The sequence below is a fragment of the Schistocerca serialis genome, chromosome 2, assembly GCF_023864345.2.
Source record: "Schistocerca serialis cubense isolate TAMUIC-IGC-003099 chromosome 2, iqSchSeri2.2, whole genome shotgun sequence".
In the NCBI taxonomy this organism is placed as follows: Eukaryota; Metazoa; Arthropoda; class Insecta; order Orthoptera; family Acrididae; genus Schistocerca; species Schistocerca serialis.
In genome coordinates, this window is record NC_064639.1 from 1014222787 (window position 1) to 1014249678 (window position 26892).

Sequence of the window (26892 nt, forward strand, 5' to 3'; positions counted from 1 at the left end):
CGTGTGTACAATAAGCTGAAATATCTAAGAATTAATAGCGTGTGTACAATAAGCTGAAATATTTAAGAAATAGCGTGTGTATCATAAGTTGAAGTATTTAAGAAATATCATTCCGTGTGACGCTAAATTTAAACTCTGAGAGAGAATCAAGGTGAGTCGGCCGTTTTTCCAGCAACGCCACTTGGCTTGCATTGCACAGGAAGACGTGCGTTTATCTCCAGAGTTCACAGTAGGAAAGTAGAATTACAAAGTGGGGCAGTGTCGTGTGAAACTGGGATAAATATCGATTGAAGTGGGAAAGCGGAAAGTGATGAAGTTGTAACCGTTCTTTGTGTAATATTTCATATTGTTGTGTTGTGTATGTCTTGTAATTTGGGTATGTGTGTTTTGCATGGGAGTAGCAAGGTAGTTTCGAAAGATTTGTGGGTATGCCTGTTCCTTCTGTATCGCTCGATCTGGAGGAAAGTTTCGTGAGGATTATTGTGAGAGGCGAAGTGTGAGGTATAATAAAAGATCCACCATCCGATCCAGGGAGTGCACTGTTGCGGTAAATAGATTACGAGACCATAGTATAGAGATTCACTAACGTAAAGCCATGCCCACTGGGCGGAATTTCTCATGTGATTTTGTTGTAGGTTGTAGAATTTGTGTGTTTAGGAATAAATCAAATAGTGAAAAGAAAGAGATTGGTGGCCTTTTTCATTAAATTGTATGTTATCGTAATGTCCCGAATTTATATAAAAGCCGTTAAATCAAAGACAAAAGGTAAATGTGGTATTGCCAGTGCGTAGTGTACAGTCAGAGTTCTATAAATCACTGATAGTCAGATGCGTGTTTCCGTTGCGTATTATTCATACAGGAGGATAATTTGTAACTAAATAGTAAGATACGAGAATTCATGTTGCTCGATAAATTTAAGGAAGATTCCACTCGCTTGGCAAACCACACATCTTGCAGGCCTGACTGCTTGATGCCACAGTATGAGAAAGGCAAGTGGGTGCCTCTCAATTCCACCCAACATTGGCTGATGAAGGTCTAACGCCTCACCTTTGACTACTTCTTCAGAATACGAGCCCAGTGTGTGAACTAACAAGCTTAGGCTCACAGCTTGGACCCCTTTTATTTGCTGTTAACTGGGCTGGCGAAGGCGACAAGCAGAACCAGCCCTTCATCTGGTTCTGCACACATTTTTCCTCAGATATCGAAGAATTTGTAACCCTGGCTTGGTAAGTATGACGCCAGGTCAGCACAGTTTACTGAAATTTGCGATATTTTCCGATGCCTTGAATGATTTAGGGAACCCGCAGAAAATAACGGATATCAATGCCTCTGCGTCTTAATATGAGTCCACTGTGTTAACTAAGTGACATAGCAACCTGGACCCTGGGATCGCGAAGACGGAGAGCATAGCCAGCTGTTCGTGTGGTTCTGCATTCATTTTTTCTCAACGATCGGAGAATTCGTAATGCTGGCTTGGTAACCTGTGGACGTCCAGCTACCAGTTACATTTCTGGTATTTTAGGGTATTGTTGATCTTTGTCCCTCTGCGTTTCCTATATGTAGGCTACATCATAATTTTACTTCTGGCATATTTTATGTATTAGCTTTTCTTTGCATGTTGATAACAACAACATTCACAAAAATAATAATCTTTGACTCCAGTAAGTATCTTTCGCTGCAGGACTGGTCACTTTTGTTCTAGCCGACGTACGACGTAATTGTTTTAGAACGTTTGTTTCATGTCCCCCCACCGTTCTACAGCGAAAATATGTTAATCGGACTGATACAGTGGTAAAAGTCAACTGAACCTAAGCAGACAGAATGAGAACAAAGCAAGTGATAGCACAATTTAGGACTCAAAATGAAATGGACTCAGTGTTGTCCTTAAACGATGAAAGGAGATCAAATCTATAATGGAAACCATCACCTTTGGATAATTGTATCCTGAAAAACGACAAAGTTCTATGGACTGAGTGTCATTTACTGAAAGGATAAAAATGTGACTGAACACTAACGCATCCATTCCGGAGAACTGACATGCCAAATAACGTAAAGTGACTGTCAATGAATGAAGAGAACGTATAGGATAGTCCGAATTTACTAGGCACTCAGTTGAAAGAGAACAAAAATATGGCATATTAATCAGATCCATCAGTGCTGACATGTTTTGAGGTTAATAAGGTCTGTAAATTAATGGCATTTCGCCCTGTTTCGCCCTGCGACGTTTAATTTCCAAAATCGAGCAATCCGTATTACGCAGCACGACGAAAGATACTTACCATACAGTCAGCTGTTTCCTGTTTCGCAACAATGCAGTTTGTTCATTGTGTTTGACCATAAGATGATGACCCGTACATTTCCAAGTGAAGGGAGTCAATAAAATGTTACTTCCTGAACCTATGCCTTTAAAATCTATCTGTCAAATTGCACTTCACCAGCGAAAAGTTGAGGATCTATAAATGTGCGTGCTTAAATTAAATACTCCGCGAATACCACTAGCGCAACGTCAGAGACAGTAAAAGCATCTCTTATCACAAATTTATGGGAATTTAGATTACTGCTGGTAGAGAACTATATTATTGTATTCTGAAGAACAGCTGACAATGAGCTGAAACTCTAAAAGTTCGTTGTTGTACTAAACCAGATAATATAACTCGCATCATTCAAAAAGCTATAACGTCATGGAACCTGTATAACCTAATAGGCCAGCCGATTATAAACGGAAAAAAGACAAATTTGTGATACCAGTTTGGCTAAACAAGTATTGCTGACGAACAAAGGGAAGAAATAAATGTCTCCCCGCCGAGAGACACAGTCATATAGCTTAGCGAATTTGACTTGAGAATAAACAACAAAAGGTTTATTTATGGTGGTAGAGGACTACTTAATAATCTATTGGTAAAGAAAAAAAGAGGCCGGACCTGATTTTATTCATATTAGTGATGAGCAGTAAAGAGCACAGTGGATTGTTAATTAATGTAGAACCATTTTTGTTCTTGTCATTCAAATAACTACGTTCACCTACAACGATTACTATTAAATGCTGCCCAATAAGATAGTCGCCTTCAGAACCCTCCAGGTATTGCAATGTCTGCAAGTGGCTCACATGTGCTATGTGAAGGCGATTATTACTTATCAGAAACCACTGGCAGGATATGTACGTTCTTTGTTAACGTGACCGCAATAAACGTGACTTGATGCAGTATGGCCAATAATTTTGATGTCTCATATACGATTGCTGATGCTTCCACTGTCGATAGTGTAAACTGTGAATTTTTTTAAATTTTTTTTGTTTTATTTATTTATTTATTTATTGAGGGAAGTAATGTTGAAGTATGAATATTTCGTTCTATGCGTGAAAGTATTAAATGAACACTTTGATGTTATGCACAAAACAAGCACATACTGTTCTGTTTTCGAACCGACAGGTTCTTCCTCAGACGCCTGTTGATGTTAATTTGACTTACGCTGTATATGTGATATGGTCAAAGTAGAAGCGAGGCGGTACTCCAAAGGACTGATCTAATTTTATTCATATTTGCGATGGATAGTAAAGAGCACAGTTTTTCGTAGTGGCAAAAGTTACTTGGGGTAGTGGTGCTGTCGAAAATCCATCACCCCACGAAAAGCATTCGACACCTCAACGAAAAACAGCTATCTTCGCTTGTGCAGCACCAGCTAAAGGTAATTTTAAAACTGTGCAACCATCTGTAGATGTACCTTTTGGGTCGAAACCGGTAACGGTGCTATTTGTTCCTAATATTAACAATTGTTTGGTTGACTGTAACCGTGACTGTCTGTTTAAAATGTTTTTGCTATGCGTTGCGGGGACATCCCTCCATCATCAGGTTGCATTACCCGAGTTTAGTGGGAAACCAACTCATGGAAGACATCGTTGCTTTCCCTGGAGTTGGTTTCCTACCAACCACTGGAAATCCCACATGATGATGGATTGAGGTCTCCGAAATGCCTCGCAAAGTGTGCGTCGAAATATGTACACTTAAGTTACTTTGACTAAAGAATCCCTTTCCTGGATTAGTAAGAATAAATATTTTGGAAGTGGAGTGGCAACCTGTAGTCCTGTGTGTGTTCACAGTGTGCTTTTCAAATGTTCAAATGTGTGTGAATTCCTAAGGGACCAAACTGCTGAGGTCATCGGTCCCTAGACTTACACACTACTGAAACTAACTTATGCTAAGAACAACACACACACCCATGCCCGAGGGAGGACTCGAAACTCCGGCGTGAGTGGTCGCGCAGTCAGTGACATGGCGCCTCTAACCGCGCGGCCACTCCGCGCGGCACAGTGTGCTTTTCTCAAGAGCACTGCATTCGAGCTTAAGTCATCCACTGTTTACAATCATTACGAGACATGTTGCCAGTATTTAGCGTCTACTGGCTAACAGGCATGTTGTATGTTTTTACGTTATTTCATATACAAAGATTATTGTTAAGTCATACAACTGTTATAATTGCTTTTACGTTTACGCTAATGTAAAAAAAAAAAAGAAAACAATGGCTCTGAGCATTATGGGACTTAACTTCTGAGGTCATCAGTCCACTAGAACTTAGAACTACTTAAACCTACCTAACCTAAGGACATCACACACATCCATGCCCGAGGCAGGATTCGAACCTGCGATCGTAGCGGTCGCGCGGTTCCAGACTGTAGCGCCTAGAACCACTCGGCCACTCCGGCCGGCCGCTAATGTAAACACTTGTCTTTTTTTTTTTTTTTTTTTTTTTCAGAGGAACAACGTTGCCACTTGAGGTGTGTAGATTTTATTGTATGTATCAAAGCGCTACCAGAATTGTTTCTTGTTCTGTATAGAACAAGCAAAAACAATTGAAATTTCGAAACGGCAGTTTCATTTTCAGACGTTCATTGCACATGATAAGCCAAAAATACGTATAATGTCTTAGCCATACACTTCACAGTGGTTTGCAGAGCATAGTTGTAGATGTAAGCCGGAAGCTAAATTGTTGTTACGTCTCTAGCTACGTTTGTAACAGCTCAAATGCAATGCCATCGAAGAAAGTACACGTAGAAGATACACAACGCTGCAGGTATGCCACATCAGTTCCAATAGATATCTCTTTACCAACCCAACGATAGATATTTCGATATCGTTAGCCTCACAGAAGCAACGCAACTGTGGAAATGCGACCTGATGATGGAGACAACTCTGCGAAACGCATAGCAAACAAAAACCTAAAATTCAGCGGTTGATCAGTCTGCTTTCTTTATTTTTATCATTAACAGTGGACCGTTGCTGTTTTCACTATTTTGTATGAATCAAACTCAGTTGTATGCTGTTGGTGGCGCAATGATGGAAAATCTGTTGGAGATAAACAGATATTAGTAGGACGAAAATGCAGTTTGTTTTTTAACCTTAAATATGTAATTGTTCTGGCAATAGCTGACGGAAGAATTCATACATATTATGGAAGGGAATAACTGCAGATAAATCGCCGTTGAGAAAAAAAGAAGCATAATGTCTGTCAAAGAGGCTTAGAAATAACGTCAAGAATCGCAGCGGTAGTTCATATATATAACAACATAAATGCTTTTTGACTGTTATTTAGATTTCATTACGACGGTGAAGAGTGTTGCGATCGAATGTCGGTGTAGTACACAGAAGCTAATTAGCTCACTAGATACCGACAGGGCTATTTAGTTGTTACGCCTGTTGTGTGCCCCATGTTTCGTCGCAAGAGACCTTCTGAGCGGGTGCAAAGAACCGACGTTACCTTCCGCTGGCATCGCGCCCGCGGTACTGAAGCAGGCTTCCCGCTAGAGGGCGGCAGTGCTGCCACAAGACGGTGTGGGGAGGCGCGGGAGGGGGAAGAGGAGCCGCCACCTTGCCCCATTCTTTCCCTCGCCCAACCGGATACGTGAGGCCGGCTTTAGTTCGCCGGTTGGCCGCAGAACGCGGGCGGTGGCCACCGCACTAACCGCGCCACGGATTGGAGGAGGGCGGCGGCTGCGGTGGGAGCGCACCGGGTGGGGGGGGGGGGGGGCGGAGGGGGAGGAGGGATCCGGAGGGGAGGGGATTCCCCCGTCTCTGTCGCGCAGCCGGCGGCGCGCGGACTGCGCTCTCTGTCGCGCCGCAGCTGGCGCGCCCGCATCGTAAAACAGGTTTTTCAGTCACGTCCCGAAAAGGAAGAGAGGGGGTAAAAAGAGCGCGCGTGGGGAGGCCGACGGGCGAGGGTGGGGATGGCGCGGGGCGCGTGGAGTGCGGGGGGCGGTGGCAGCTCGGCGCGGGAGGGGCGATATTGACGAAGGAAAAAGTCGTCCCCTCACCCACCCTCCCAGTGCCGGCCTGTTTGGCGACACGGCAGCATCGGCCGGGGTGGGCGCGCGCGCATTTTTACCAGCAACAGGAGCAGGCGTGCCCGCTGTCGGCGGCGCCCGTGTGTGTCCGGCGCCGGCGGTTTCGGCCAAATCTCGCCCGTGCGTGCGTGCGCGCGCCAGCGTGTTCGATTTTTAGCCCTGTTCAGGGGGTCCGCGCGCGCATACCAGTCTGTCGCCCTCCCCGTCCGTCTCTCTCTCTCTCTCTCTGTCTCTGTCTCTCTCACTCTCGCTCCGGCGCGAGGACCACGCAGCGAAAAGCGCGCGCCTGGCTCCGGCTTCGGCCGACTTCGGAAAAGTTCGGAGGCGGCTAGTGTGAAAGTTGTGTGCCGTGGCGGTGTGTCCGAGGGGGCGAGCCGCAAGCGACGTCGCGCCGCGCACCCCGGCGTGGGTGGGGGGAACACCACCGCCACCACCACCGCCGCCGCCGACGCCGCCACCACGGCTAACAGTCTTTTTTTCGGTGAGACCCGCTGGGGATAGCGGGAGAGAAGGAGCCGCTAGGAGGGAAAAAAAGCGCGACGGGAGGGGGAAGGGGGGAGGCGAATATTCTCACCACCCCCGCGGGGCGCGACGCGGCGACAGCAGCAGCTGCAGCAGCACCAGCCGTCAGAGAGCAGGCGGCGCGGGGGAGTCGGGAAAAAAGTGTCAGTCTGCGAGGACAAACATGCGTGGCTGGCGCGTGGACTAGCGGCCGGCGCGACGACACCCAGTGCACAGTGTCTGGTTTTATATGAGCTCGGGCGCGGCGCCGTGCCGACAGCCGCAGCAGCAACAGCAGCAGCAGCAGCAGCAGCGGATGCATCTGCCGGCGGCCGTGGACGCCGCGGGCGACGGCGCCGGCTCGGCCGTCAGCCGGTGCGTGATGGCCGGCGAGGAGGCGCTCGCCAGCCTGCACGAGGCGCTGCAGGAGTACCACGGCGAGCTCGTGCAGACGGGCAGCCCCGCCGTGCTGTGCTCGGCGCTGCCCTCGCACTGGCGCTCCAACAAGTCGCTGCCCGTCGCCTTCAAGGTGGTCGCACTCGACGACATCGTCGACGGCACCCTGGTGACGGTGCGCGCCGGCAACGACGAGAACTTCTGCGGCGAGCTGCGCAACTGCACCGCCGTCATGAAGAACCAGGTGGCCAAGTTCAACGACCTCCGCTTCGTCGGACGCAGCGGCAGGGGTGAGTACGTCGGCTAGCGCCGGCGCCGGGTTTCGAACCTGGCCCCCTCCTCTGGGCCGCTGCGCGCGTGTGCCCCGCGCAGTCGCGAACCGCCGCCTCTGGCGTCGCTACTACGCGCCGCACCTCCGTGCTACCTGCTGCCGGCCGAGTCCGCCTTCACGTAGGCTGCCAGGCCTCCGACGATAACACTGTGCTGGCGACAGCAAACAATCTCGCACACTAATCAGCTGATCATACTTTTTTCCACCAGGTGGTTGAAAAATACCTACATCTATACTCTGCACACTGTAGTGTAGCGCGTGGCAGACGGTGCTCCGCTTTCTAGCCTACTACTGATTAGGGCTCTTCGCGTTCTTTTCCTGTATGAAACGCGGCTTGAATTCCTCTGTGGGCGCTATAATTTTGTCTTCATGCTCCTCACCCAGAGGAGCGGTATGCAACTGTTTGTAGTATACTGATACAGTGCTTGAACTGAGTCGGTACGCAAATGTACGCCGAACCGGTACCTCTGACGAAAAAAAAGGTCATAACCATAGATTTTGAGATGCGGTATGATAGAACTTTTGTTGCAGTTGAAGTTATGAAAACAAATATTGTATTCACACTTCTAAAACGCTCAGAAAAGCGTTAAAATAACGTTTTAAGAAATCTAAAGTTTTAAAAGTACCCCCAGGAAGTCACACTACCGCAACTCGATTGCTACATTCGTTACCGAACGTTGCTTCTGAAACTTACTGAGTAGGCTTTCATCAAGTGTCAGAATAAGCTACCCCTTACGAAAAATAGTGGAATTCAAATGTCCGAACGGATTTCTTCAGCGGAAGGAAACAAAGTAATTTTAACGCAGTTCGTGTGACTCATTTCTTAACTTGACCACCACCTTCCTGAACAAAAAAAAATGGTTCACATGGTTCAGTCCCCTAGAACTTAGAACTAACCTAAGCACATCACACACATCCATGCCCGAGGCAGGATTCAAACCTGCGACCGTAGCGGTCAAGCGGTTTCAGACTGAAGCGCCTAGAACCGTCCTGAACACTGTTCCAGAATTTTACGCAGACTTGAAGTCGTATCTACCGGACGAAGATCTTTCGATAGTGAAGAATTCTGTAAAAATTACAAATAATTTGCTTTTTACGCCTCTGTAGTTTCAATTTACAGTGCATAGAATGTCAGCATAGGTCTTTACCAGAGCCGAACCTACCTTGTGGTAGCTTCAGTCACTGTTTCTACCGATACCTTACAAGAATAATAAACTCAGACATCACCTACAGGACGCACGGACACTAATTAGCGGGCAGATAAACCGTCACATGTTGCGTCTTATTTGATTTATCTGACTAGTTTCGGTCGTCAGACGCGAGCATCGTCAGGTGTTCATTACCTCAGTGACTTTGTATTTTCGGTGTCGGTGAGCGGAGCTGTGAGTATCTAACTATTGTCGCTTATGCAATGAATAATAGAGGATGCACGTGTCTGATAAGCGAAAGTACTGAAATACCTCGAATAATACGCGACCTAAGGCGGTTTGTCTGAACATTTCCACTAATTCAGATATCTGAACGAGAATTTTCAACGAAAGAAAACAATGAATATCGATCGATCTGGTACTGGAAGTAATCCCGGTGCTGTTTGTGCTCCCAGTTTCTTAACTATCGGTGCTTCAAGCCCACCGATTCCTAAGCGTTCGCAGACATTCGTTCGTTTTCTCCGAAGAAGAGCTGTTTCGGACACCATAAACTTGTAAATAATTAATAATTTTTTCTGCTAGTGTAGGTTACAATCAAAGAGCAAAGTTCTTTATCAGAAGTAAAAGTAGATTCTCGTTACCAGTGCTTTACAGCTTAATTTCTGGTTCGATGAAATGCTCGTAATGCGTCCCCGATTTGATTTTAAAGCAATACATTTCAGATTGTTGGTACTGAATAATTAAGCCATATCCTGTATGTGTTTGTAATGATACATGGTAATATTTTCTATGCATTTTGTGTGTTCATTGTCAGTGATAAAATGCAAGATGTAGTTCAATATTCTGACGATAAATGCGATTGTAGTATTGAGTAGTTCCTTAGGTTTCTGCGATCGGAGTTGTTAGGCTACGGCTTGTTCACATAGCTGTTTGCGGATGAAAAATTCACTGAATTCTTCAAGTTAGGGTATATTGTGGAAAAAGAGTATTTCCACCATTCTTTTCGAGGTACTGTTGTGAACACAGTACTCTTTATACAATTGCAACTGATTCTGAAAAAGTAGGGACGTCTCAGTTCCTATATTTTTCCCATAAAACTTTCACCACTATTTCAGAATATATTCAGCATTTTCTTAATTTTTGTCGGACGATTACCACTGTCAAGGCAATGAAATTTAGAACACCAGAAACAGTTTTTTTTTCATCATACCTTCGTGAAAACATTATTGTACTGCAACTCTCCTTCATCGGTTAACGGCAAAATATCGATAATTCTCTCAAAATAATTGACACATAGATGCTGGTAATGTCCTTTCCGTTACAAAATTTGAGGCCTTGAGTCATATTATTGACAACTCAGGAAATGGCTGTTATATTTTGCTGCTTTAGGTTTTTGTATCTCATTGCCATCGCCCACCACAGTGATATCCTTACTTTTATTTTGTGGGAAAAAATACTGAAGTCTTCCTCTTAATCGGCCTCATCTGAATACTACACCTGTAATATTAAGTGTTATTGGATTGAATCTGGTTAGACCACAGCATCTCCCGTTATTATCAGCTGGAGCGTTATAATCGTAGACTGGAGATCACTTTCATGCACCGCTTCCAATGTATGTGGAAGAAAACTATATTTCGTAACATACATTTAATTTTACAATCTGATGGTTAAATACTGTCACAAAATGTTTGTTGTGTTTGTGATGTTAACATTAAGAATGACTGTTGACTCCACCAGAAGAACGTGCTCGTCTGCCTGTTTGAATTGGCGATTTTTGCGCCACGTTTTTGAAGCTGATAAAAAATTGTACTTGCAGAGTTTTGTTTCTCGATGAAGACATAGGCAGTAACATTCTTGTGTTCTTCAGCGTAAATATTGTTTGTTGTTTTCGTGAGAATCGTCGATAAATTATTGATAACAGAACTGACGTTTTATATACATACACGGCCCTGAAATTCTGTTTATTACCCCTTCAAAAGGTTAAATGACTGATTGATGCTGCACACCGCCCTCTAATATTACCGGATAATTTCATAGTGCCGTCCGTTAATTTCATTGCCCCACGGCCGCACTTTATTAGTTTACTGATTCTGTGACGTAGGGTCGTGCAGTGACAACATTTGTGTAGTAACAGTTTTGAAGCCATGGAAGAAAAACTATGGAATGAAGGAAGGAAGGAAAATTAAGGTTTAATGTCCTGTTGGCGATTAAGTCAGTAGAGGCGAAACACAAACTCGGATTGTGGAAAGAGGCGGAAGGAAATGGGCCGTGCCCCTTTCAGCGGAACCATCCCAGAATTTGCCTTAAGCGATTCTGATAAATCACGGATAGCCAAATTTTGGTTGACCTGTCGTATATTTGACCCACCGTCTTCCAAAATCGAATTGACTGTCTTACCACTGCGCCAGCATCTTTATGCTTCATCAGCACACTTACCTTAAATCTCACTGCAGTTTCTTTTACGTTTCTAACATACGGGAAATAATATGAAATTGATACAACTTCGAATTATTGGCACCTGGAAGCCATCATCGTGCCGCCTCTTTCCTGCTTTGTGGGCAATGGGGCTTTTGCAAATGTGCAGTTCTTAAAAGCGTCGTTCGCGATTTGTTGTTGTTCACAGAACTGAACAAATTTGAAGAAAAAATCAATAATGAACAAGAGCAGTTCGAACATGAACACTTCATCTGTAAGCAATGTGCCTCAAAAAAGTTGGGAATAGAACAAGAAACAGTCGCTTGGTGTCAGAACTGATTTCATATAACTACCTTACCAGAATAATGACACAGTACCAAGAAGAAGACTCACCGGCATCGATTAAGCTACAAGATCTGCTGCATCTCACCAAGCTTAAGCTACGTTAGCTGAAGTTTAAAATTCAGTATTTCTAGTCCAGGGGATATTGTGTGTTATACAGTACTGTACTGAAATTTCGCAGTATTTCGTCTTCTTCAGGTGATATTTTTACTGAAGCGGATGACCAAACAGCAACATTTATTTCAATAGGTACAGCACACTAGTACTTTATTTTGCAACAGGGCACTGTATTTACTATGTGACGCTACAGATGATTGCCAAAAACTCTGGTAAATTAGATTAAAGGCAACGAAACTTTGTCACAATGAAATGGATATGTTTTCTTCTGAAGCAACTATTCTACTCAAAATAGAACGTCTTCTGTTTTTCTTTTGCAGTTCGTTTGGTGTTTCCATCACGAATTGAGTTGCTAAATATCAATTTACACCATGTTCCTCCCAGACGCTGCTCATGTCACGGGTAGAAGATGTAGAACAAATAAAATTCCTGGGTGTGGATACTCGGGGCTCCCATAATTAGATATGGTGATTTGGTCCGTAAAATGTATGATACCTTTACTGAGATTCCATCCTGAAGTGAATGAAGCATTATAATGTGCATTTTTTTCCAAGAAGCAGACAAAACGTAAAGCTATTCACAATATCTTTAAACTATTTACAGAGGAAACTAATTTGAATACCACTGCTAGTGGTTGATCTATGCAAAGAGTCAGGATAGATTCCAATCAAAAATTACTAATTCTACTGGCTCTGTAGTAGGTGAAACCGTAGTTTTGACTTGAAAAACGGCACTGAAAAAATTCACAGTAATAAATTTGAGGTTGATGACTATAACATGTGTAGAAAACCTCGAAAAATAGGGGAGAAGTAGTGGGAAAAGAAAGCTCTCTCTTTCCCATCACGCAAAAGCACGGTTACAAATCTCAACAACTTTAAACATATTCCTACGAAAGTAATTTACTTGGTCGAGAGTAAGAAAGTAGGCAGCTCCTCTCCCCTTGCAAACTGAACTGTGCACTATGATTTCTGTAGCTGACAATTCTCACTAGAAGCGATTAATTACAACACTCTCAAATCAGAAAGCAGAATAAAAGATTTGAACTTCTGAATTGTGATATTATTCCGATTTTCCATCTTGCAGGAGACGGTATTTTTTTCTTCAATAAGACGCATTCTTCATGTCCAAATTTAATTTCTGTACAGGCCTAGCTTTTTCTCCATCATTAATTTCTCTGCAAATACGGGAATTTCATTCTTATGTGTTGCAACAATTTGTGGAAGTAGAGGGGTATGTTCTCAAGGAAGACATCACAAAAAAACATCAGATCTATAGTAGTAGAAGTATAGGGAAACGAAGAAAACAGCAAGGTATTTTGAAAGTTAGGCCCTAAGTCATAAGTTTGACTGTATGTCTTCCACGTAATACGGCACTTCTCGTACAAATGGAGCGACGGACCGTCACAGCTAAACTGAAATATGAACAGAGTCCGAGCATCTTTGATTGCGATGTTGCACCTCAGTGTGGCAAGAAAGGGAAGGGATTACCTAGATTCATCTAAAGGATTCAAGGAGAAGAATAGCAAATACAAACTGCGGCCTATTATTTGAAGATGGATCCTCCGGAATTCGAAGGAAGTAACAGGATAAAGATACGACGATATTACAGACGAAGCAAAAGCTCAGCTGGAGAAGGATGCGGGTGTGTGTGTGTGTGTGTGTGTGTGTTTTTTTTTTGGTGGGGGGGGGGGGGGGCGCTACTGAGCCATTTTCCAGGAACTGTGCTGCTCCTACTGGCATTCCGTCTTAAAACGATTTACTTGAACTGGGAAAAATCTTGATATTCTGGCCAAGTTTTGTTTCTGAAACGAAAGTCTGTAAACTTTTATTAAACAGCCTTGAAGCACATAATTAATGGGTTGGTCACCGACTTCAGTTGCAGTGTCACCTTCAGATATTGTAGTTGACTCTATAATAAATGACAAGATGTAACAGTTTACTTCTGGGTGACAATCTGACAGCTACATTTTTGCGAAAAAATCATTTTCTATTTGGAAAGGAATGCAAATTGGATAATTTTCACCAGAAGAAAGCTTGTTCTTTCTAAATAGGAGTTGAGATGAAAACAAGAAATGCTTCTGTTTGCAGAAATCAAACTTCAAGTTAACACCACAAGAGTAACAAGTGTATGCACCGGCCAAGTCAGACATTAATTCAGGAGGGGGAATTAACACTCAACTAATGTTGTACGTCACTTCCAAGGCGCTTTACATGTCGACCATACTCTCTATTGATTCTTTCACTAGTAGAGTCTTTGCAGTTAAAAATGTCTGCACACTGCAGGAAAAATTATCTCGGTTCCACACTTGCATAAAAGACGATCACAGGAAACTGGGTGCCCCATATAAGTGAGTGAAATAGAAATCGTCAATCTGGTTGGACAGACGAAAAATTTCTGTCAATAACACCGGCAGATCCTCAATAGTTACGAGATATTATAATGGCAGTGAAAGATTGAACTCAATATCGCGAAAGGAGTGCTTTGGCTGAAAAGGACATAAGGGAGGAGCGCAGTCTTCCCCCTCTAAAGTTCAACCTGTAAATCGAAGAACAGCAAAGAAAATAAAAGAAACTATCAGAATTGGGATTCAATAGAGGATGAAGGGAAGTATGATAAGATTAGCTGATGACACTTTTATCCTCTGAGAAAATATGGAAAATTTACAATACTTGTTGAATGCAGTGAACTCATATAGCACAGAATGGCACTTGAGACACAAGAAGGAAGATATTGAGGAGCGGCAGAAACGATGTTAGCTACAAACTTATGAAAACTGGTGCCATGTAGCAGACAATGTACGAATTCACCCGTGTGTCAAACAAAATAGCTCATGGCAGATTGACTGAGGAGGACGTAAAAAGAGTACCTGCATGAACGAAGAGATTCATCCTCCCTAAAGGAAGTCTGCTAGTATGAAGCATAGGACTTAATATGAAAAATAAATTTATGAGAAAGTACGTCTGGAGCACAGCACTGTATCTAAGTGAATCAAGGATTGGAAAAGAAACGGAAAATACGAGAAGTGAACCCTTTGAGATATGGTTTACAGAAGGATGTTCAAAATTAAGTGAACTGATTCCAATAGAAATGAGGAGGTTTTCCGCAGATTGGAAAAGAAAAGAATATGACGTTAAGACACTAGCTAGAAGAGGGTACATGATGATAGGACGTGTCTTAAGACGACACAGTGTAGTGTTCTTGATAGTAGAGGCAAATATGGTAGGGGAATTCTGAGATTGGAACGCATAGAACAAATAGCTGAGGTCACCGAGTGTCGGAGCGACTCTGAGAAAAATAGGCTGAAACAGAATTGGATATCGAGACAGTTCGCATCTAAGCATCCAGAAAGATGACGGGCCAACGAACGTAAATATTCGAAACTTTGCGCAATTTTTGGTGTAACAATAGTTAAATAAAATAGCAACTTAGCTGTAATGTACATTGGAAATGGTAATGCCCTGTGGCTAGGGCCTCCCGTCGGGTAGACCGTTTTAGGTATGACATTCCGTCACGCTGACAACTCAGCTACCAGGAGCGGACAATGTACAATGAAATAATAAGCAACCAGTTGCATAAAAGAATTTACTTTCTTCACCGTTTCGGGGACCTAGTGCCCTTGCTCTGAAGGTTATGTCCATCGCATTATTTGCGAGTGTCAATAATAAAGTACATATAGCAGGACGCCATGGTTCTAAAAAATGTATGCAGGACCTGTAATGTCTTCCATTGTTGTTGCAGTCTACAGTCCGAAGACTGGTCTGACCCATCTCTCCACGCTAGTCTGTGTACATTGTGCGAGCCCCTTCATCTCTGCATAATTAATACAGCCTTTGCCATTTGAACATTCTTACCGTAGCCAAGATTTGTGTCTGTTGCATTCGCCAAGTACACACATAAATGGGGCAAAAAGAGAACCCCCAATCGTAAAAAGTACTTGCTGTCGCTGTTGCTTGCACTCAGCAGCTACACAACCTCGTCACAGGAGCAAATAGGGTTAGGGAACACTGTGGTAAATGGCAACACAGATTATCAACAATTCAGAATAATTTATTAATTGAAACTTTACAATTAGTTAATTGGTGAGTGGCAAAAGTCCAGTGTTCACAATTACCGCTGGTCCAATTCTAAGAACAGTGAACGATAACTACGATTACCTGTAGAATGTCCAGTTGGGCTCTTCTTAGCGGCAACTGTCTTGAAGTATGAGGTGCTATTCATACTGTGCTGATATTGTCTGGGCGGAGCAGAGTATGAGCTTTTGGCGTCTAGCGTATGGATGTCCACTTGCGGACTACTTGTGGGATGTAAGTTCTGCTGAATCCGATTCAGCATCTTTTCGTCGGTACCCGATCTACCTAGCCACCATTCAGCATTCTTCTACAGCAGATTTCAAAAGCTTCTCTCCTCGTTCTGTAATAAGTGTTTATCGTCAACTTTTCACTTCCAGACAAGGCCGCACCCAAGACAAATACCTTCAGAAAATGCTTTCTAACATTTAAATTTTTGTGCCACGTTAAAAACAGTATCTTTTTCTGAAACGCTTTCCTCGCTACTGTCAGTCTGCGTTTTATGCCCTATCTGCTGCTCAAATGGCAAAACTCTACTGCTACTTTTAGTGTCTCATATTCAAATGTAATCCGTATATTTATTACCGTGTTGTATTTAAATACTCAATTTGGCAGGTCCGTTTTTAATGAGCTACTAGCTTGAAATTGTTTGAAAGCCAGTAGCAGGAAATATGGAAGGGCATTTCATTTGAGATGGTATTTCACTCAGATACTTCCTCCCCCAAACTAAACTCTATAAGTGATCAGGAGTGTTGATAAATTATAAAGAAATGTGTTTTGGAATTCAAAGTTCAATCGGCTTCTGTACGCAGTGTTGTTCTAATACGTGATAGCAAAGAAATTTTGGAACTTAGGACAATTTCTCTCAGAAATGTTGCAGGGAAAGCAGGGTTGCAAATTAACGAGGACAAAACAGAGTACATTGATGGTATCCCACTGACAATGGATGAATACACTCTTAAAATAGTAGACCTATTTAAACATTTGGGATCCATCTTCAGCGAACAGAATGAAATGGAAACTGGAATTAAGTCAAGGGTCGCAGCAGCAAATAGGACACATTTTAGATTACTGAACTTGTTGTGCAGTAGAGCTGTTTCGAGAAATTTTGAACTCGGGCTACATTAGAGAGTAATTCTCCTTGCAGTTGTACACGGAATCTTTTACACTGAGGAAAAGTGATGAGCAAAAACTAGTCTTCGAGAGAAAGATATGTTCAAATGTTCAAATGTGTGTGAAATCTTATGCTGGTAAGGTCATCATTCCCTAAGCTTACACACAACTTAACCTAAATTATCCTAAGGACAAACACACACACCCATGCCCGAGGGAGGACTCGAACCTCCGCCGGGACCAGCCGCACAGTCCATGACTGCAGCGCCTTAGACCGTTCGGCTGATCCTGCGCGGCGAGAGAAAGATATGGAGGAAAATATTTGGCCCCGAGAGAGTACCGCAGTCATAGGACTCGAGGATACTAAAAAATTAGAGCTACACTCACAAGCCGATTTTGGCCAGAGGTTGAAAGAAAGAAGACTGATGTGGATTGGGCACCTAATAAGGATGGAAGATCGAAGACCACAGAGAGTGGCTTTCTCAAGATCTGTGGACGGCCAAGGAACGGCATGGACGAGATGAAAGGATGATATCAACTTGGATGCGGAGGCACTGGATCTGAAGAAAGGAGAATGTATCACGAAAGCCGAGTACAGTAATGATTCATGGAGGAATGTACAAGATGTCCAGAAAAGGGCTCCCTGATTTCAAAATATCTCGAAAACAAAGATCGATAAAGGAATGCAGTAAACAGTATGTGTATTGTGAAAGCTGTAAGAAGTTTATACAGCAATTTGAAAAAATAGTTACAAAAGCTGCTAACAGATGGCGCTGTACGCTGTACAGCTCATATCAGCATACGTAAGTGAAATAAACGTATGAAAACAATCTTTTCAAACAATCACATCACAATGTTTTCAAAATGTTCACCATTGGCACTACAGAGGTGGCGCAAATGAAGAATGAAATTCGCCATCACATTTCGTAGTGTCTCAACCGAAATGGATTCACATGTCACAGAGAACGCCGATTCAAGCTCGTCCAGCGTGGCGGGATGCTTCGGGTAGAGCATGTATTTCACTGTGCCCCACAAAAAAAAGTCACAGGGAGTCAAATCCGGCGACAACCGTTTCTCGAATGAAAAAAGGGCCAATAATGCCTCTGCTGCATACTGCAGCCCACACAGTAACTTTAGGAGAATACAGGGGTTTCGCTTCACACCAATATGGCTTTTCGGAACACCAAAATCGCCAGATCTGCTTATTCACGTACCCATTCAGGTGGAAGTGTGCTTCATCTGTAAACCAGATGCAGCCGATATCAAATCCTTCACTATCAATCATGGTGAGCATCTGATTAGCAAAGGCAACTCTTTGTTGCACAGCTCGTACGGGTATGGCCTGGTGCGTTTGAATTTTGAATGGAAACATGTGTAGGCTCTTTCTCAGTATTTTCTGCGTGCTGGAACGCTTCAAACCAGTCTCAGATGCAATTCTACGGACGGATGACATTGGATTTCGCTGAATAATTCCAGAAACCGTGGCGATATTTTCAGGCGTAACTGCGGTTTGCTTGCGGCCAACATGCCCCACTAGATCATCAGCTACGCTGCCTGTTCGTTGAAATTTTGCGAAGAGCGTACGAATGGTTTTCGCATCGGGTCCTTTTGGAACATTAAATCGTGCTTGAAAACTTGGCCTTGTTGCCGTAGGACTCTCTTCTAACCTGTGGTACTCTAGCACCAGAAAAACGCGTTGTTCAATGGAGTACATGGTTTTAATCTCTTCCTTCGGTACGCTAACCTCCTTCCACGTTTCAATAGTGGAGCTGATCGCTCTGGGCCACGGATCACTATTTATACTAGGCATTACGTATGGCGATTACAGCGCCATCTGTTAGCAGCTTTTGTAACTATTATTTCAAACTGCTGTATAAACTTCTTACAGCTTTCACAATAAACATACCGTTTACTGCATTCCTATATCGGTCTTTCTTTTCGAGATATTTAATTTTGAAATCAGTGAGTCCTTTTCTGGACACCCCGTAGGTAACACATATGGTATCCCAGACTAGAGCGACAGTTAAGAAATAGGAATAATGATTTACCGCCACGTGAAATTAAGTGGATCAGTCACTAAACTTACTTACGAAAAACTTATTTGTTAAATGTAATATTCAGAAACAATCACTGTATTGCAAAAATTTTGAGGCAAAAGACGCCATTCAGCAGAAACTGTAAGCGCTCCGAGTGTTAACCACAATTCCCCTGGCACTGTCGGAACATTCATTGCTGCCAGGTTTCGGCAGAGAAGCGAGCGCGCCCGGTCCTTGTTTGATGGCTGCAAAATCGGGCATCGCGTCGGCGCCGCGCGGCACGCGGGGATCAAATATTTATCTAGAGGCCGCCCCGCCGGTGACAGCGCGGGGCAGAGGACATTGTTTCCAGTACTCAGTTAATACGGAGCTCGTTTGCCGGGCGCGGCGTGCTATTTATTTTTCTCTGCAGAAATCAGAGCGCCGATGGTCGCCGTCGGTGCCCCCCCCCCCCCCCCCCTGCGCCCCGCCTCCCTGCCTCACGCCCTCTCCGAATTGGGCAGATTAACACGGGCACAAAGTCGATCATTTAGCTCGACGTGGCGGCGCGCAGTCGATATCGATTGGGGGAGGGGGCGGCGGGCCGTCCGGGACGCCCAAATGACTCACCGGTGGGCGGCGAGGAGAGGTGGGTCCGGCGCGTTATGAGGCGACGCGCGACCCTCAAGAATCCAATAACACTCGAACCAACACGGCTTATATTTTATGCAAACAGAGCGCGCGCTCGCACAGTGGCGGGGCCCCGCCGGCTGCCGACTGCCGGCTGCGGCTGACAGCCCGGCCCCCGGGCGACAAATTCACTCGTCCGGCGCGACGGACCGCCTGTCAAGCGGACGCGTCGCGAATTAGCGGGTCTCGAGTCCGGCCAGCGCTCCCTGTCCGGCGCAGCTCCGGGCGCGCCGCCGCCCCCAAACACGCTGTCACGCGAGTGTCAGGCGTCGTTCTGCAAGGACCAGAGGCGGCGCCGATGGAGCATCATTTCCACTGGCACGTAATGGAACAGATCGAATTGCGGAGTTTCTCTTCATTCTCTACAGCGTGCTGCGCACCTGGAAATCACTTCGCTTGAATACGATTTGTTTGCATACTTGCACTGTGCCCCAAAACTAATAAATATTTAAGTGCGAGGCGTGTTTTTGTTTTACGTAAGTACCGTTCTGAAATTTAAAAAAGACGGGCTAAGATACCCCAATAGTTTTGTTTGTACATGAAAGCCTGTACCTTAATCTACACTGCTGGCCATTAAAATATCTACACCAAGAAGAAATGCAGATGATAAACGGGTATTCATTGAACAAATATATTATACTAGAACTGACATGTGATTACATTTTCACACAATTTGGGTGCATAGCTCCTGAGAAATCAGTACCCAGAACAACCACCTCTGGCCGTAATAACGACCTTAATACGCCTGGGCATTGAGTCAAACAGAGCTTCGATGGCGTGTACAGGTACAGCTGCCCATGCAGCTACAACACGATACCACAGTTCATCAAGAATAGTGACTGGAGTATTGTGACGAGCCAGTTGTTCTGCCACCATTGACCAGACGTTTCCAATTGGTGAGAGATCTGGAGAATGTGCTGGCCAGGGCAGCAGTCGAACATTTTCTGTATCCAGAAAGGCCCGTACAGGACCTGCAACATGCGGTCCTGCATTATCCTGCTGAAATGTAGGGTTTTGCAGGGATCGAATGAAGGGTAGAGCCACGGGTCGTAACACATCTGAAATGTAACATCCACTGTTCAAAGTGCCGTCAATGCGAACAAGAGGTGACCGAGACGTGTAACCAATGGCAGCCCATACCATCACGCCGGGTGATACGCCAGTATGGCGATGACGAATACACGCTTCCAATGTGCGTTCACCGCGATGTCGCCAAACACGGATGCGACCATCATGATGCTCTAAACAGAACCTGTATTCATCCGAAAAATGACGTTTTGCCATTCGTGCACCCACGTTCGTCGTTGAGTACACTATCGCAGGCGCTCCTGTCTGTGATGCAGCGTCAAGGGTAACCGCAGCCATGGGCTCAGAGCTGATAGCCCATGCTGCTGCAAACGTCGTCGAACTGTTCGTGCAGATGCTTGTTGTCTTGCAAACGTCCCTATCTGTTGACTCAGGGATCGAGACGTGGCTGCACGATCCGTTACAGCCCTGCGGTTAAGATGTCTGTCGTCTCGACAGTGATACGAGGGCGTTGGGATCCAGCACGGCGTTCCGTATTACCCTCCTGAACCCACCGGTTCCATATTCTGCTAACAGTTATTGGATCTCGACCAACACGAGCAGCAATGTCGCGATACGATAAACGGCAATCGCGATAGGCTACAATCCGACCTTTATCAAAGTCGGAAACGCGATGGTACGCATTCCTCCTCCTTACACGAGGCATCACAACAACGTTTCACCAGGCAACGCCGGTCAACTGCTATTTGTGTACGAGATATCGGTTGGAAACTTTCCTCATGTCAGCACGTTGTAGCTGTCGCCACCGGCGCCAACCTTGGGTGAATGCTCTGAAAAGCTAATCATTTGCATATCACAGCATCTTCTTCCTATCGGTTAAATTTCGCGTGTGTAGCACGTCATCTTCGTAGTGTAGCAATTTTAATGGCCAGTAGTGTACTTTTCTACATAATTTCCGTCAATATTGAGGCACTTGTCACAACGTTGTACCCTCCTCATAGAAGTCCGCCGCCTGACTTGTTAACCACTGCATCACCACCGTTTTGACTTCGTCATCGTCTTGAAGACGCTGACCGCCCAGGTGTTTCTTCAAGTGCAAGATCGGGGCTGTACGGGCGATGATCTAGAGTTTCCCATTGAAAAGATGTGATGAGATCTTTGGTCTGATTCGCCACATGCGGTCGGGCATTGCCTTGCAGCAAAACGATGCCTTTGCTCAACTTGCCACGTCTGTAGTTCTGATTCGAATTGAACGGCGCTGATTGTGCAATATCTTACAATAAGCTGCTGCATTGATTGTCTCATTACGAGGCGACGGCGAAGACGATGACTATGACGAAGTCAGAACAGTGGTGTTGCAGTGGTTAACAAGTCAGGCGGCAGACTTCTTTGAGGAGGGTATTCAAAAACTGGTACAACGTTAAAACGTCCCCTTAGAAAAATTAATCAATTACTGTGCTGGAAGACCTCTTACGTCATTTGTTTTTCAACCAGCTGAGCAAAACTGAACGTACTCAGACATTACTCTTTTTACTTATTCTGATCAACAATAAACTGACACACAATATTTTTAACGCAAGGCAATCTGAGTTTCAAAAATCCCTACGAAAGAATGGCCCTGACTAACAATAACCTATACCATTCATGAATCACTTACCTCACAAAATTCTTCGTTACTCGAAGTACTGCAATATAGCGAGCGCCAATACTGCCAGGTAAATAAAAGATTCTAACTACGGAAGGCACTAACTACTGATAGGCATAGTTAGCAAGTGAAAGATTTTGATAGAGAACAAACAACATATTTACCTTAATAGTGTTTAAAGGTCATAATATATAGCAGTTCATGACATCCAGTCTTATAAATTTACTGTCTCTGATGGACAGACGTCCAGATCGTCCGCTCTCAAAATTCTGCCATCTCTCTCCCCACATCCACCACTGCTGGCGGCTCACCTCCAACTGCGCAACGCTACGCGCTGTTCACATCCAACTGCCCAACACTACAATAACAATGTTCCAACAAAGCAAATCAGCCACATACTGTACACATCACAGTCAGTGATTTTCATACAGAGCGCTAGGTGACGTTACCAACATAAAAACCTAAACAGCCTACTTACAAAGTTATGGGAAGTGCCTCAACATTGACGGAAGTAGATTAAGGTTCAGGCTTTCATGTAAAAATAAAATTATTGAGATATTGTTCAAATGGTTCAAATGGCTCTGAGCACTATGGGACTTAACTTCTAAGGTCATCAGTCCCCTAGAACTTCGAACTACTTAAACCTAACTAACCTAAGGACATCACACACACCCATGCCCGAGGCAGGATTCGAACCTGCGACCGTAGCGGTCGCGCGGTTCCAGACTGTAGCGCCTTTAACCGCTTGGCCACCACGGCCGGCCGAGCTATTGTAGCACGTCCTTTTTTTAAATTTCAAAACGGTACTTGCTTAAAAAACACGCCTCGTAAAGTCGTTTTTGCGTAACATTTCATTTATTTCATACGAGCTACCGCTTTCAAACGTACTTCATATCAAAGTTTTGGTCAAAGGTACTATATTGAAGAAAAGTCTATAAAACGTCAAAAGATTTCAAAGTGAGAAACAGTACTTCCCAAACAGTATTTTGATATTGTAGAGAAAAGAAAGAGGATGAGAGACAGACTTATTATCCTGACTACCTGAAAGCAACCTAAGAGTAAAAGAGAGTGTTGACTTTTCAATACTTTTCAGACTCCTGCCTTTAGCCAGCCTCGTAGTAGAAATGTAGTATACAGGGTGTATCAAAAAGAGTCATCCGATTTGGTACGTCTATATATGTCTGGAACTAGTAAACATATACAACGAATTTTGAGTTAAGATGAACGAGAAACTCAGAAAGCCTTTTTTCATACCTTCTCATAGGTTTGCAATATGTCCCGGTTAGGATGCACGGCATATGTCAGTACGGTATTAAAATTGTTCCCACACTGCAGTGAGAATGTCTTGACTAACAGCTTTCACAGCTGCTGTTATGGAATGTCTCAGTTCATTCATTGTTGTTGGTAATGGAGCCACATAAACAGAGTCTTTTATAAATCCCACAAGAAATAATCATATACAGTCAGGTCTGGTCACCCTGGAGGCCAGTAATGCAAGGCTAAATCATTTGGTCCAATGCGACCAATCCATGGTTCAGTAATACTTCGATTTAATAATTCCCACACTTCCAGATGCCAGTGTAGCGGTGCCCATCCTGTTGGTTCAAAATGGCTCCGAGCACTATGGGACTTAACATCTGAGGTCATCAGTTCCCTAGAACTTGGAACTACTTAAACCTAACTAACCTAAGGACATCACACACATCCATGCCCGAGGCAGGATTCGAACCTGCGACCGTAGCGGTCACGCGGTTCCCGCCTGAAACGCCTAGAACCGCTCAACCACATCGGCCGGCCATCCTGTTGGTAAATTAAGTCCTTCGAATCAGTCTCCAACTGTGGGAAGAGAAAATTCTGAAGCATATCGAGATATGTGCTTCCTGTAACAGTGTTCTCGGCAAAGAAAAACAGACCATACGCCTTTCCCGTGACACCGCACAAAACACATTAAATTTTGGAGAGACCCTCTCACGCTGTACAACTTCATGTGGTTGTTCCGTACCCCACATTCTCACATTACGACAGTTCACCTTTCCATTTAAATGCAATGTTGCCCCGTCACTAAATACTAAGCGTGGATGAAAACCTTCATCCTCCATCTCGCCAAGAACGAAATTACAAAACTTTACACGTCGTTGTATTGTCACCTTCACTTAGAGGCTTGCCGCGCGTGATTAGCCGAGCGGTCTAGGGCGCTGCACTCATGGACTGTGTGGCTGGTCCCGGCGGAGGTTCGAGTCCTCCCTCGGGAATGGGTGTGTGTGTGTTTGTCCTTAGGATAATTTAGCTTAAACAGTGTGTAAGCTTAGGGACTGATGACCTTAGCAGTTAAGTCCCATAATATCTCACACATATTTGAACATTTGAACTTAGAGGCTTGCCGCAGGTGAATTTTGTATGGTTTCATGTGCAAACGTCAACGTAACTCACGCCAGACGGACATAGAGGGTATGTTGAGTTGTCGAGCTGCACGGTGAACGGATTTCGGCGGACTCCTTGTGAAACTATGGCGGATGCGTTCGACTTCTGTGTCAGACACTCGGGGCGGCCGGGCAATTTGCCTTTACACAAACAACCTGTTTCTCGAAAATGTTCACGTCGTCGTCTAATGCTCTGTGTTGTAGGAGGATCTACACCATACCTAGTATGAAAGTCACGCTGAACAGTTATTACTAACCCGTACTGCGCAAAACGTAGAACACAAAACGCTTTCTGTTGTCCCGACACCATTTTTACTAGAACTCAAGTGGGCGCACTCCGCTGCTGCCCAGCGGGAACCATGTAAAAGTCGAGAGTTTGCTCTTACGTTGTTGACACACATATGTGAAATAAGAAAATACTTTTATTTTTAATCGGATGATTCTTTTTGAAGCTCCCTGTGTTTTCTTACTAGCTGACAACCCAGGCATTGCCCGGATGTTTATTTTGACAATTTTCTATTAGAAAAGGAAACAAAAACTGAAATGTTTTGTAGTGAAGTATCAAAAAAGTTCAATTTCCGTGTATTCGTGAGAATGCCTTTGAAATTGTGAAACACCCGCACAAAGAAATATGCATAATGTGCAAACGTAAAAGTACAGTATGCATATTACGGTACATGATCCCGGGCGGTTTCTGTACGCTGGGCGCAGCTCCTTTGCGTGTCTGCAACGCGATTTTGTAAACGTCTTTATGGCAAAGTCTAACTCTATAGACGGCTACTGTTTTCGCCTAAAATCGTTTGCGCTTCGCATTTGAAACGTGTCAAAAGCGCTGCCAAGTGACGGGGATTTCCTTAATTTGACTCAACTCCACAATGTCTTAGTAGTAAACAAGAAATTTATTAAAACCTCATGCATGATAATAATTTGCACCCATCTCAGTAAAGAAATGTGTGGCGAGGGCCTCCCAGCGGATAGACTTGACTGCCTGGTGCAAGTCTTTTGAGGTGAGGCCACTTCGGTGACTTGCGCGTCGATGAGGATGAAATGATGATGATGAAGACGACAGATACGCCCAATCCCTGAGCGAATAAAATCTCCGTCCCAGCCGGGAATCGAATCCTGGTCTTCTGGCACGACAAGCCAGTGAGCTGTTCACTCAGCTGCGGTGTCGGACAAGCAGCTGATCCGTAGTTCAAGGGATATGACGTCACGCATCTCAGTGTGACATTATCTCTCTCGAACTACTTATCGACAAGTATTTGTTGTAAGTACATTCAGTGCCATAATTATGTGGACATTATCTGAGAGATATGTTGCGAACAGAGTTGTGGCAGGTGCAGTGGATTTAAATGTCAATGCATCTGAGTATCTATGACGTCATATATCCTGAACTATATGTCGTATCTTGATATGCTTTTGTAGGTGCAGTGTGTGGATACTGTCTGCAGATGTTGTCACGAATACAATTAGTAGCACGGAAGTGATACGTTTAAATGTCATGCGTGATGCGGCAGTTTTCTAGCAGCTCATTGCTTATGACGTCATATCTGCTGGACCATGTTACGTGCGCGGTTGTTACCCGCCCAACGATTGTTGCCTGGCAGTAAAGTGTGTGAAATCGCTCCAGCGGTTTCATTTTTATAATATGTATGGATTTAGAGACCCGTTTTCTGGTATTTTAGAAACAGCAAAGTAGGTAGTATGTAAAACCCAGACTGACAATAGCAAGAAATGGATCTGTGAAAAAGATACATTTTTAACATCCAATGTAAATTTAATGGACACTTATAAACAGTCCTGCTAGCGGTCAACATGGATAAAACAGACTATCCTGTTGTTGAAAGTGGACATGGGAAGGATTTGCAATTTGAGTTTGGCCAGGTAAGAAACGGTCAGTGTGAAGTGGATATATCCCGCAGAATAAGTCAAGCGAGGGTAGCTATTACACATTAAATGATATCTTTTGGAGTCGGCACTTAACCGGAAGAACAAAGAAAGTAGTGCTACATGGTGTCGTTGAAAGCAATCTGATATATGGTTCAGAGTTGCGGATACTGGAGAGCCGAAGGAGGAAAATTGAGGCTGTCAAATTGGAGGAATTACGACGGAGTATGAGAGCGACCCGCCTGAATCGGGTGAAGAATGAATGTGTAAGAATGGAGAGAGACGCTGTGGAACCAATTGCAGATAAGACTGGTGTTCCAGTGCTGAAATGGCATGGACATGTCTGACGGATGGAAGAACAACGATGGCCGCACAACTGATCTTCGCTAGGAAGAAGGAGCTGAGAGAGGCCGAGAGTAACATGCGCGGTTACTATAGTCAAAGC

General features: G+C 44.2%; 1 protein-coding gene across 1 annotated transcript in view; it reads left to right on the plus strand.

The window, feature by feature from the left end:
* The first annotated feature begins 7085 nt into the window (after positions 1-7085).
* LOC126456593 (segmentation protein Runt-like) overlaps positions 7086-26892 on the plus strand; it is a 127923-nt gene continuing 108116 nt past the window's right edge. Inside the window, exon 1 of the mRNA XM_050092337.1 lies at positions 7086-7521. Coding sequence (XP_049948294.1) covers positions 7086-7521 — 436 coding nt within the window. The remainder of the gene's footprint in view (positions 7522-26892) is intronic.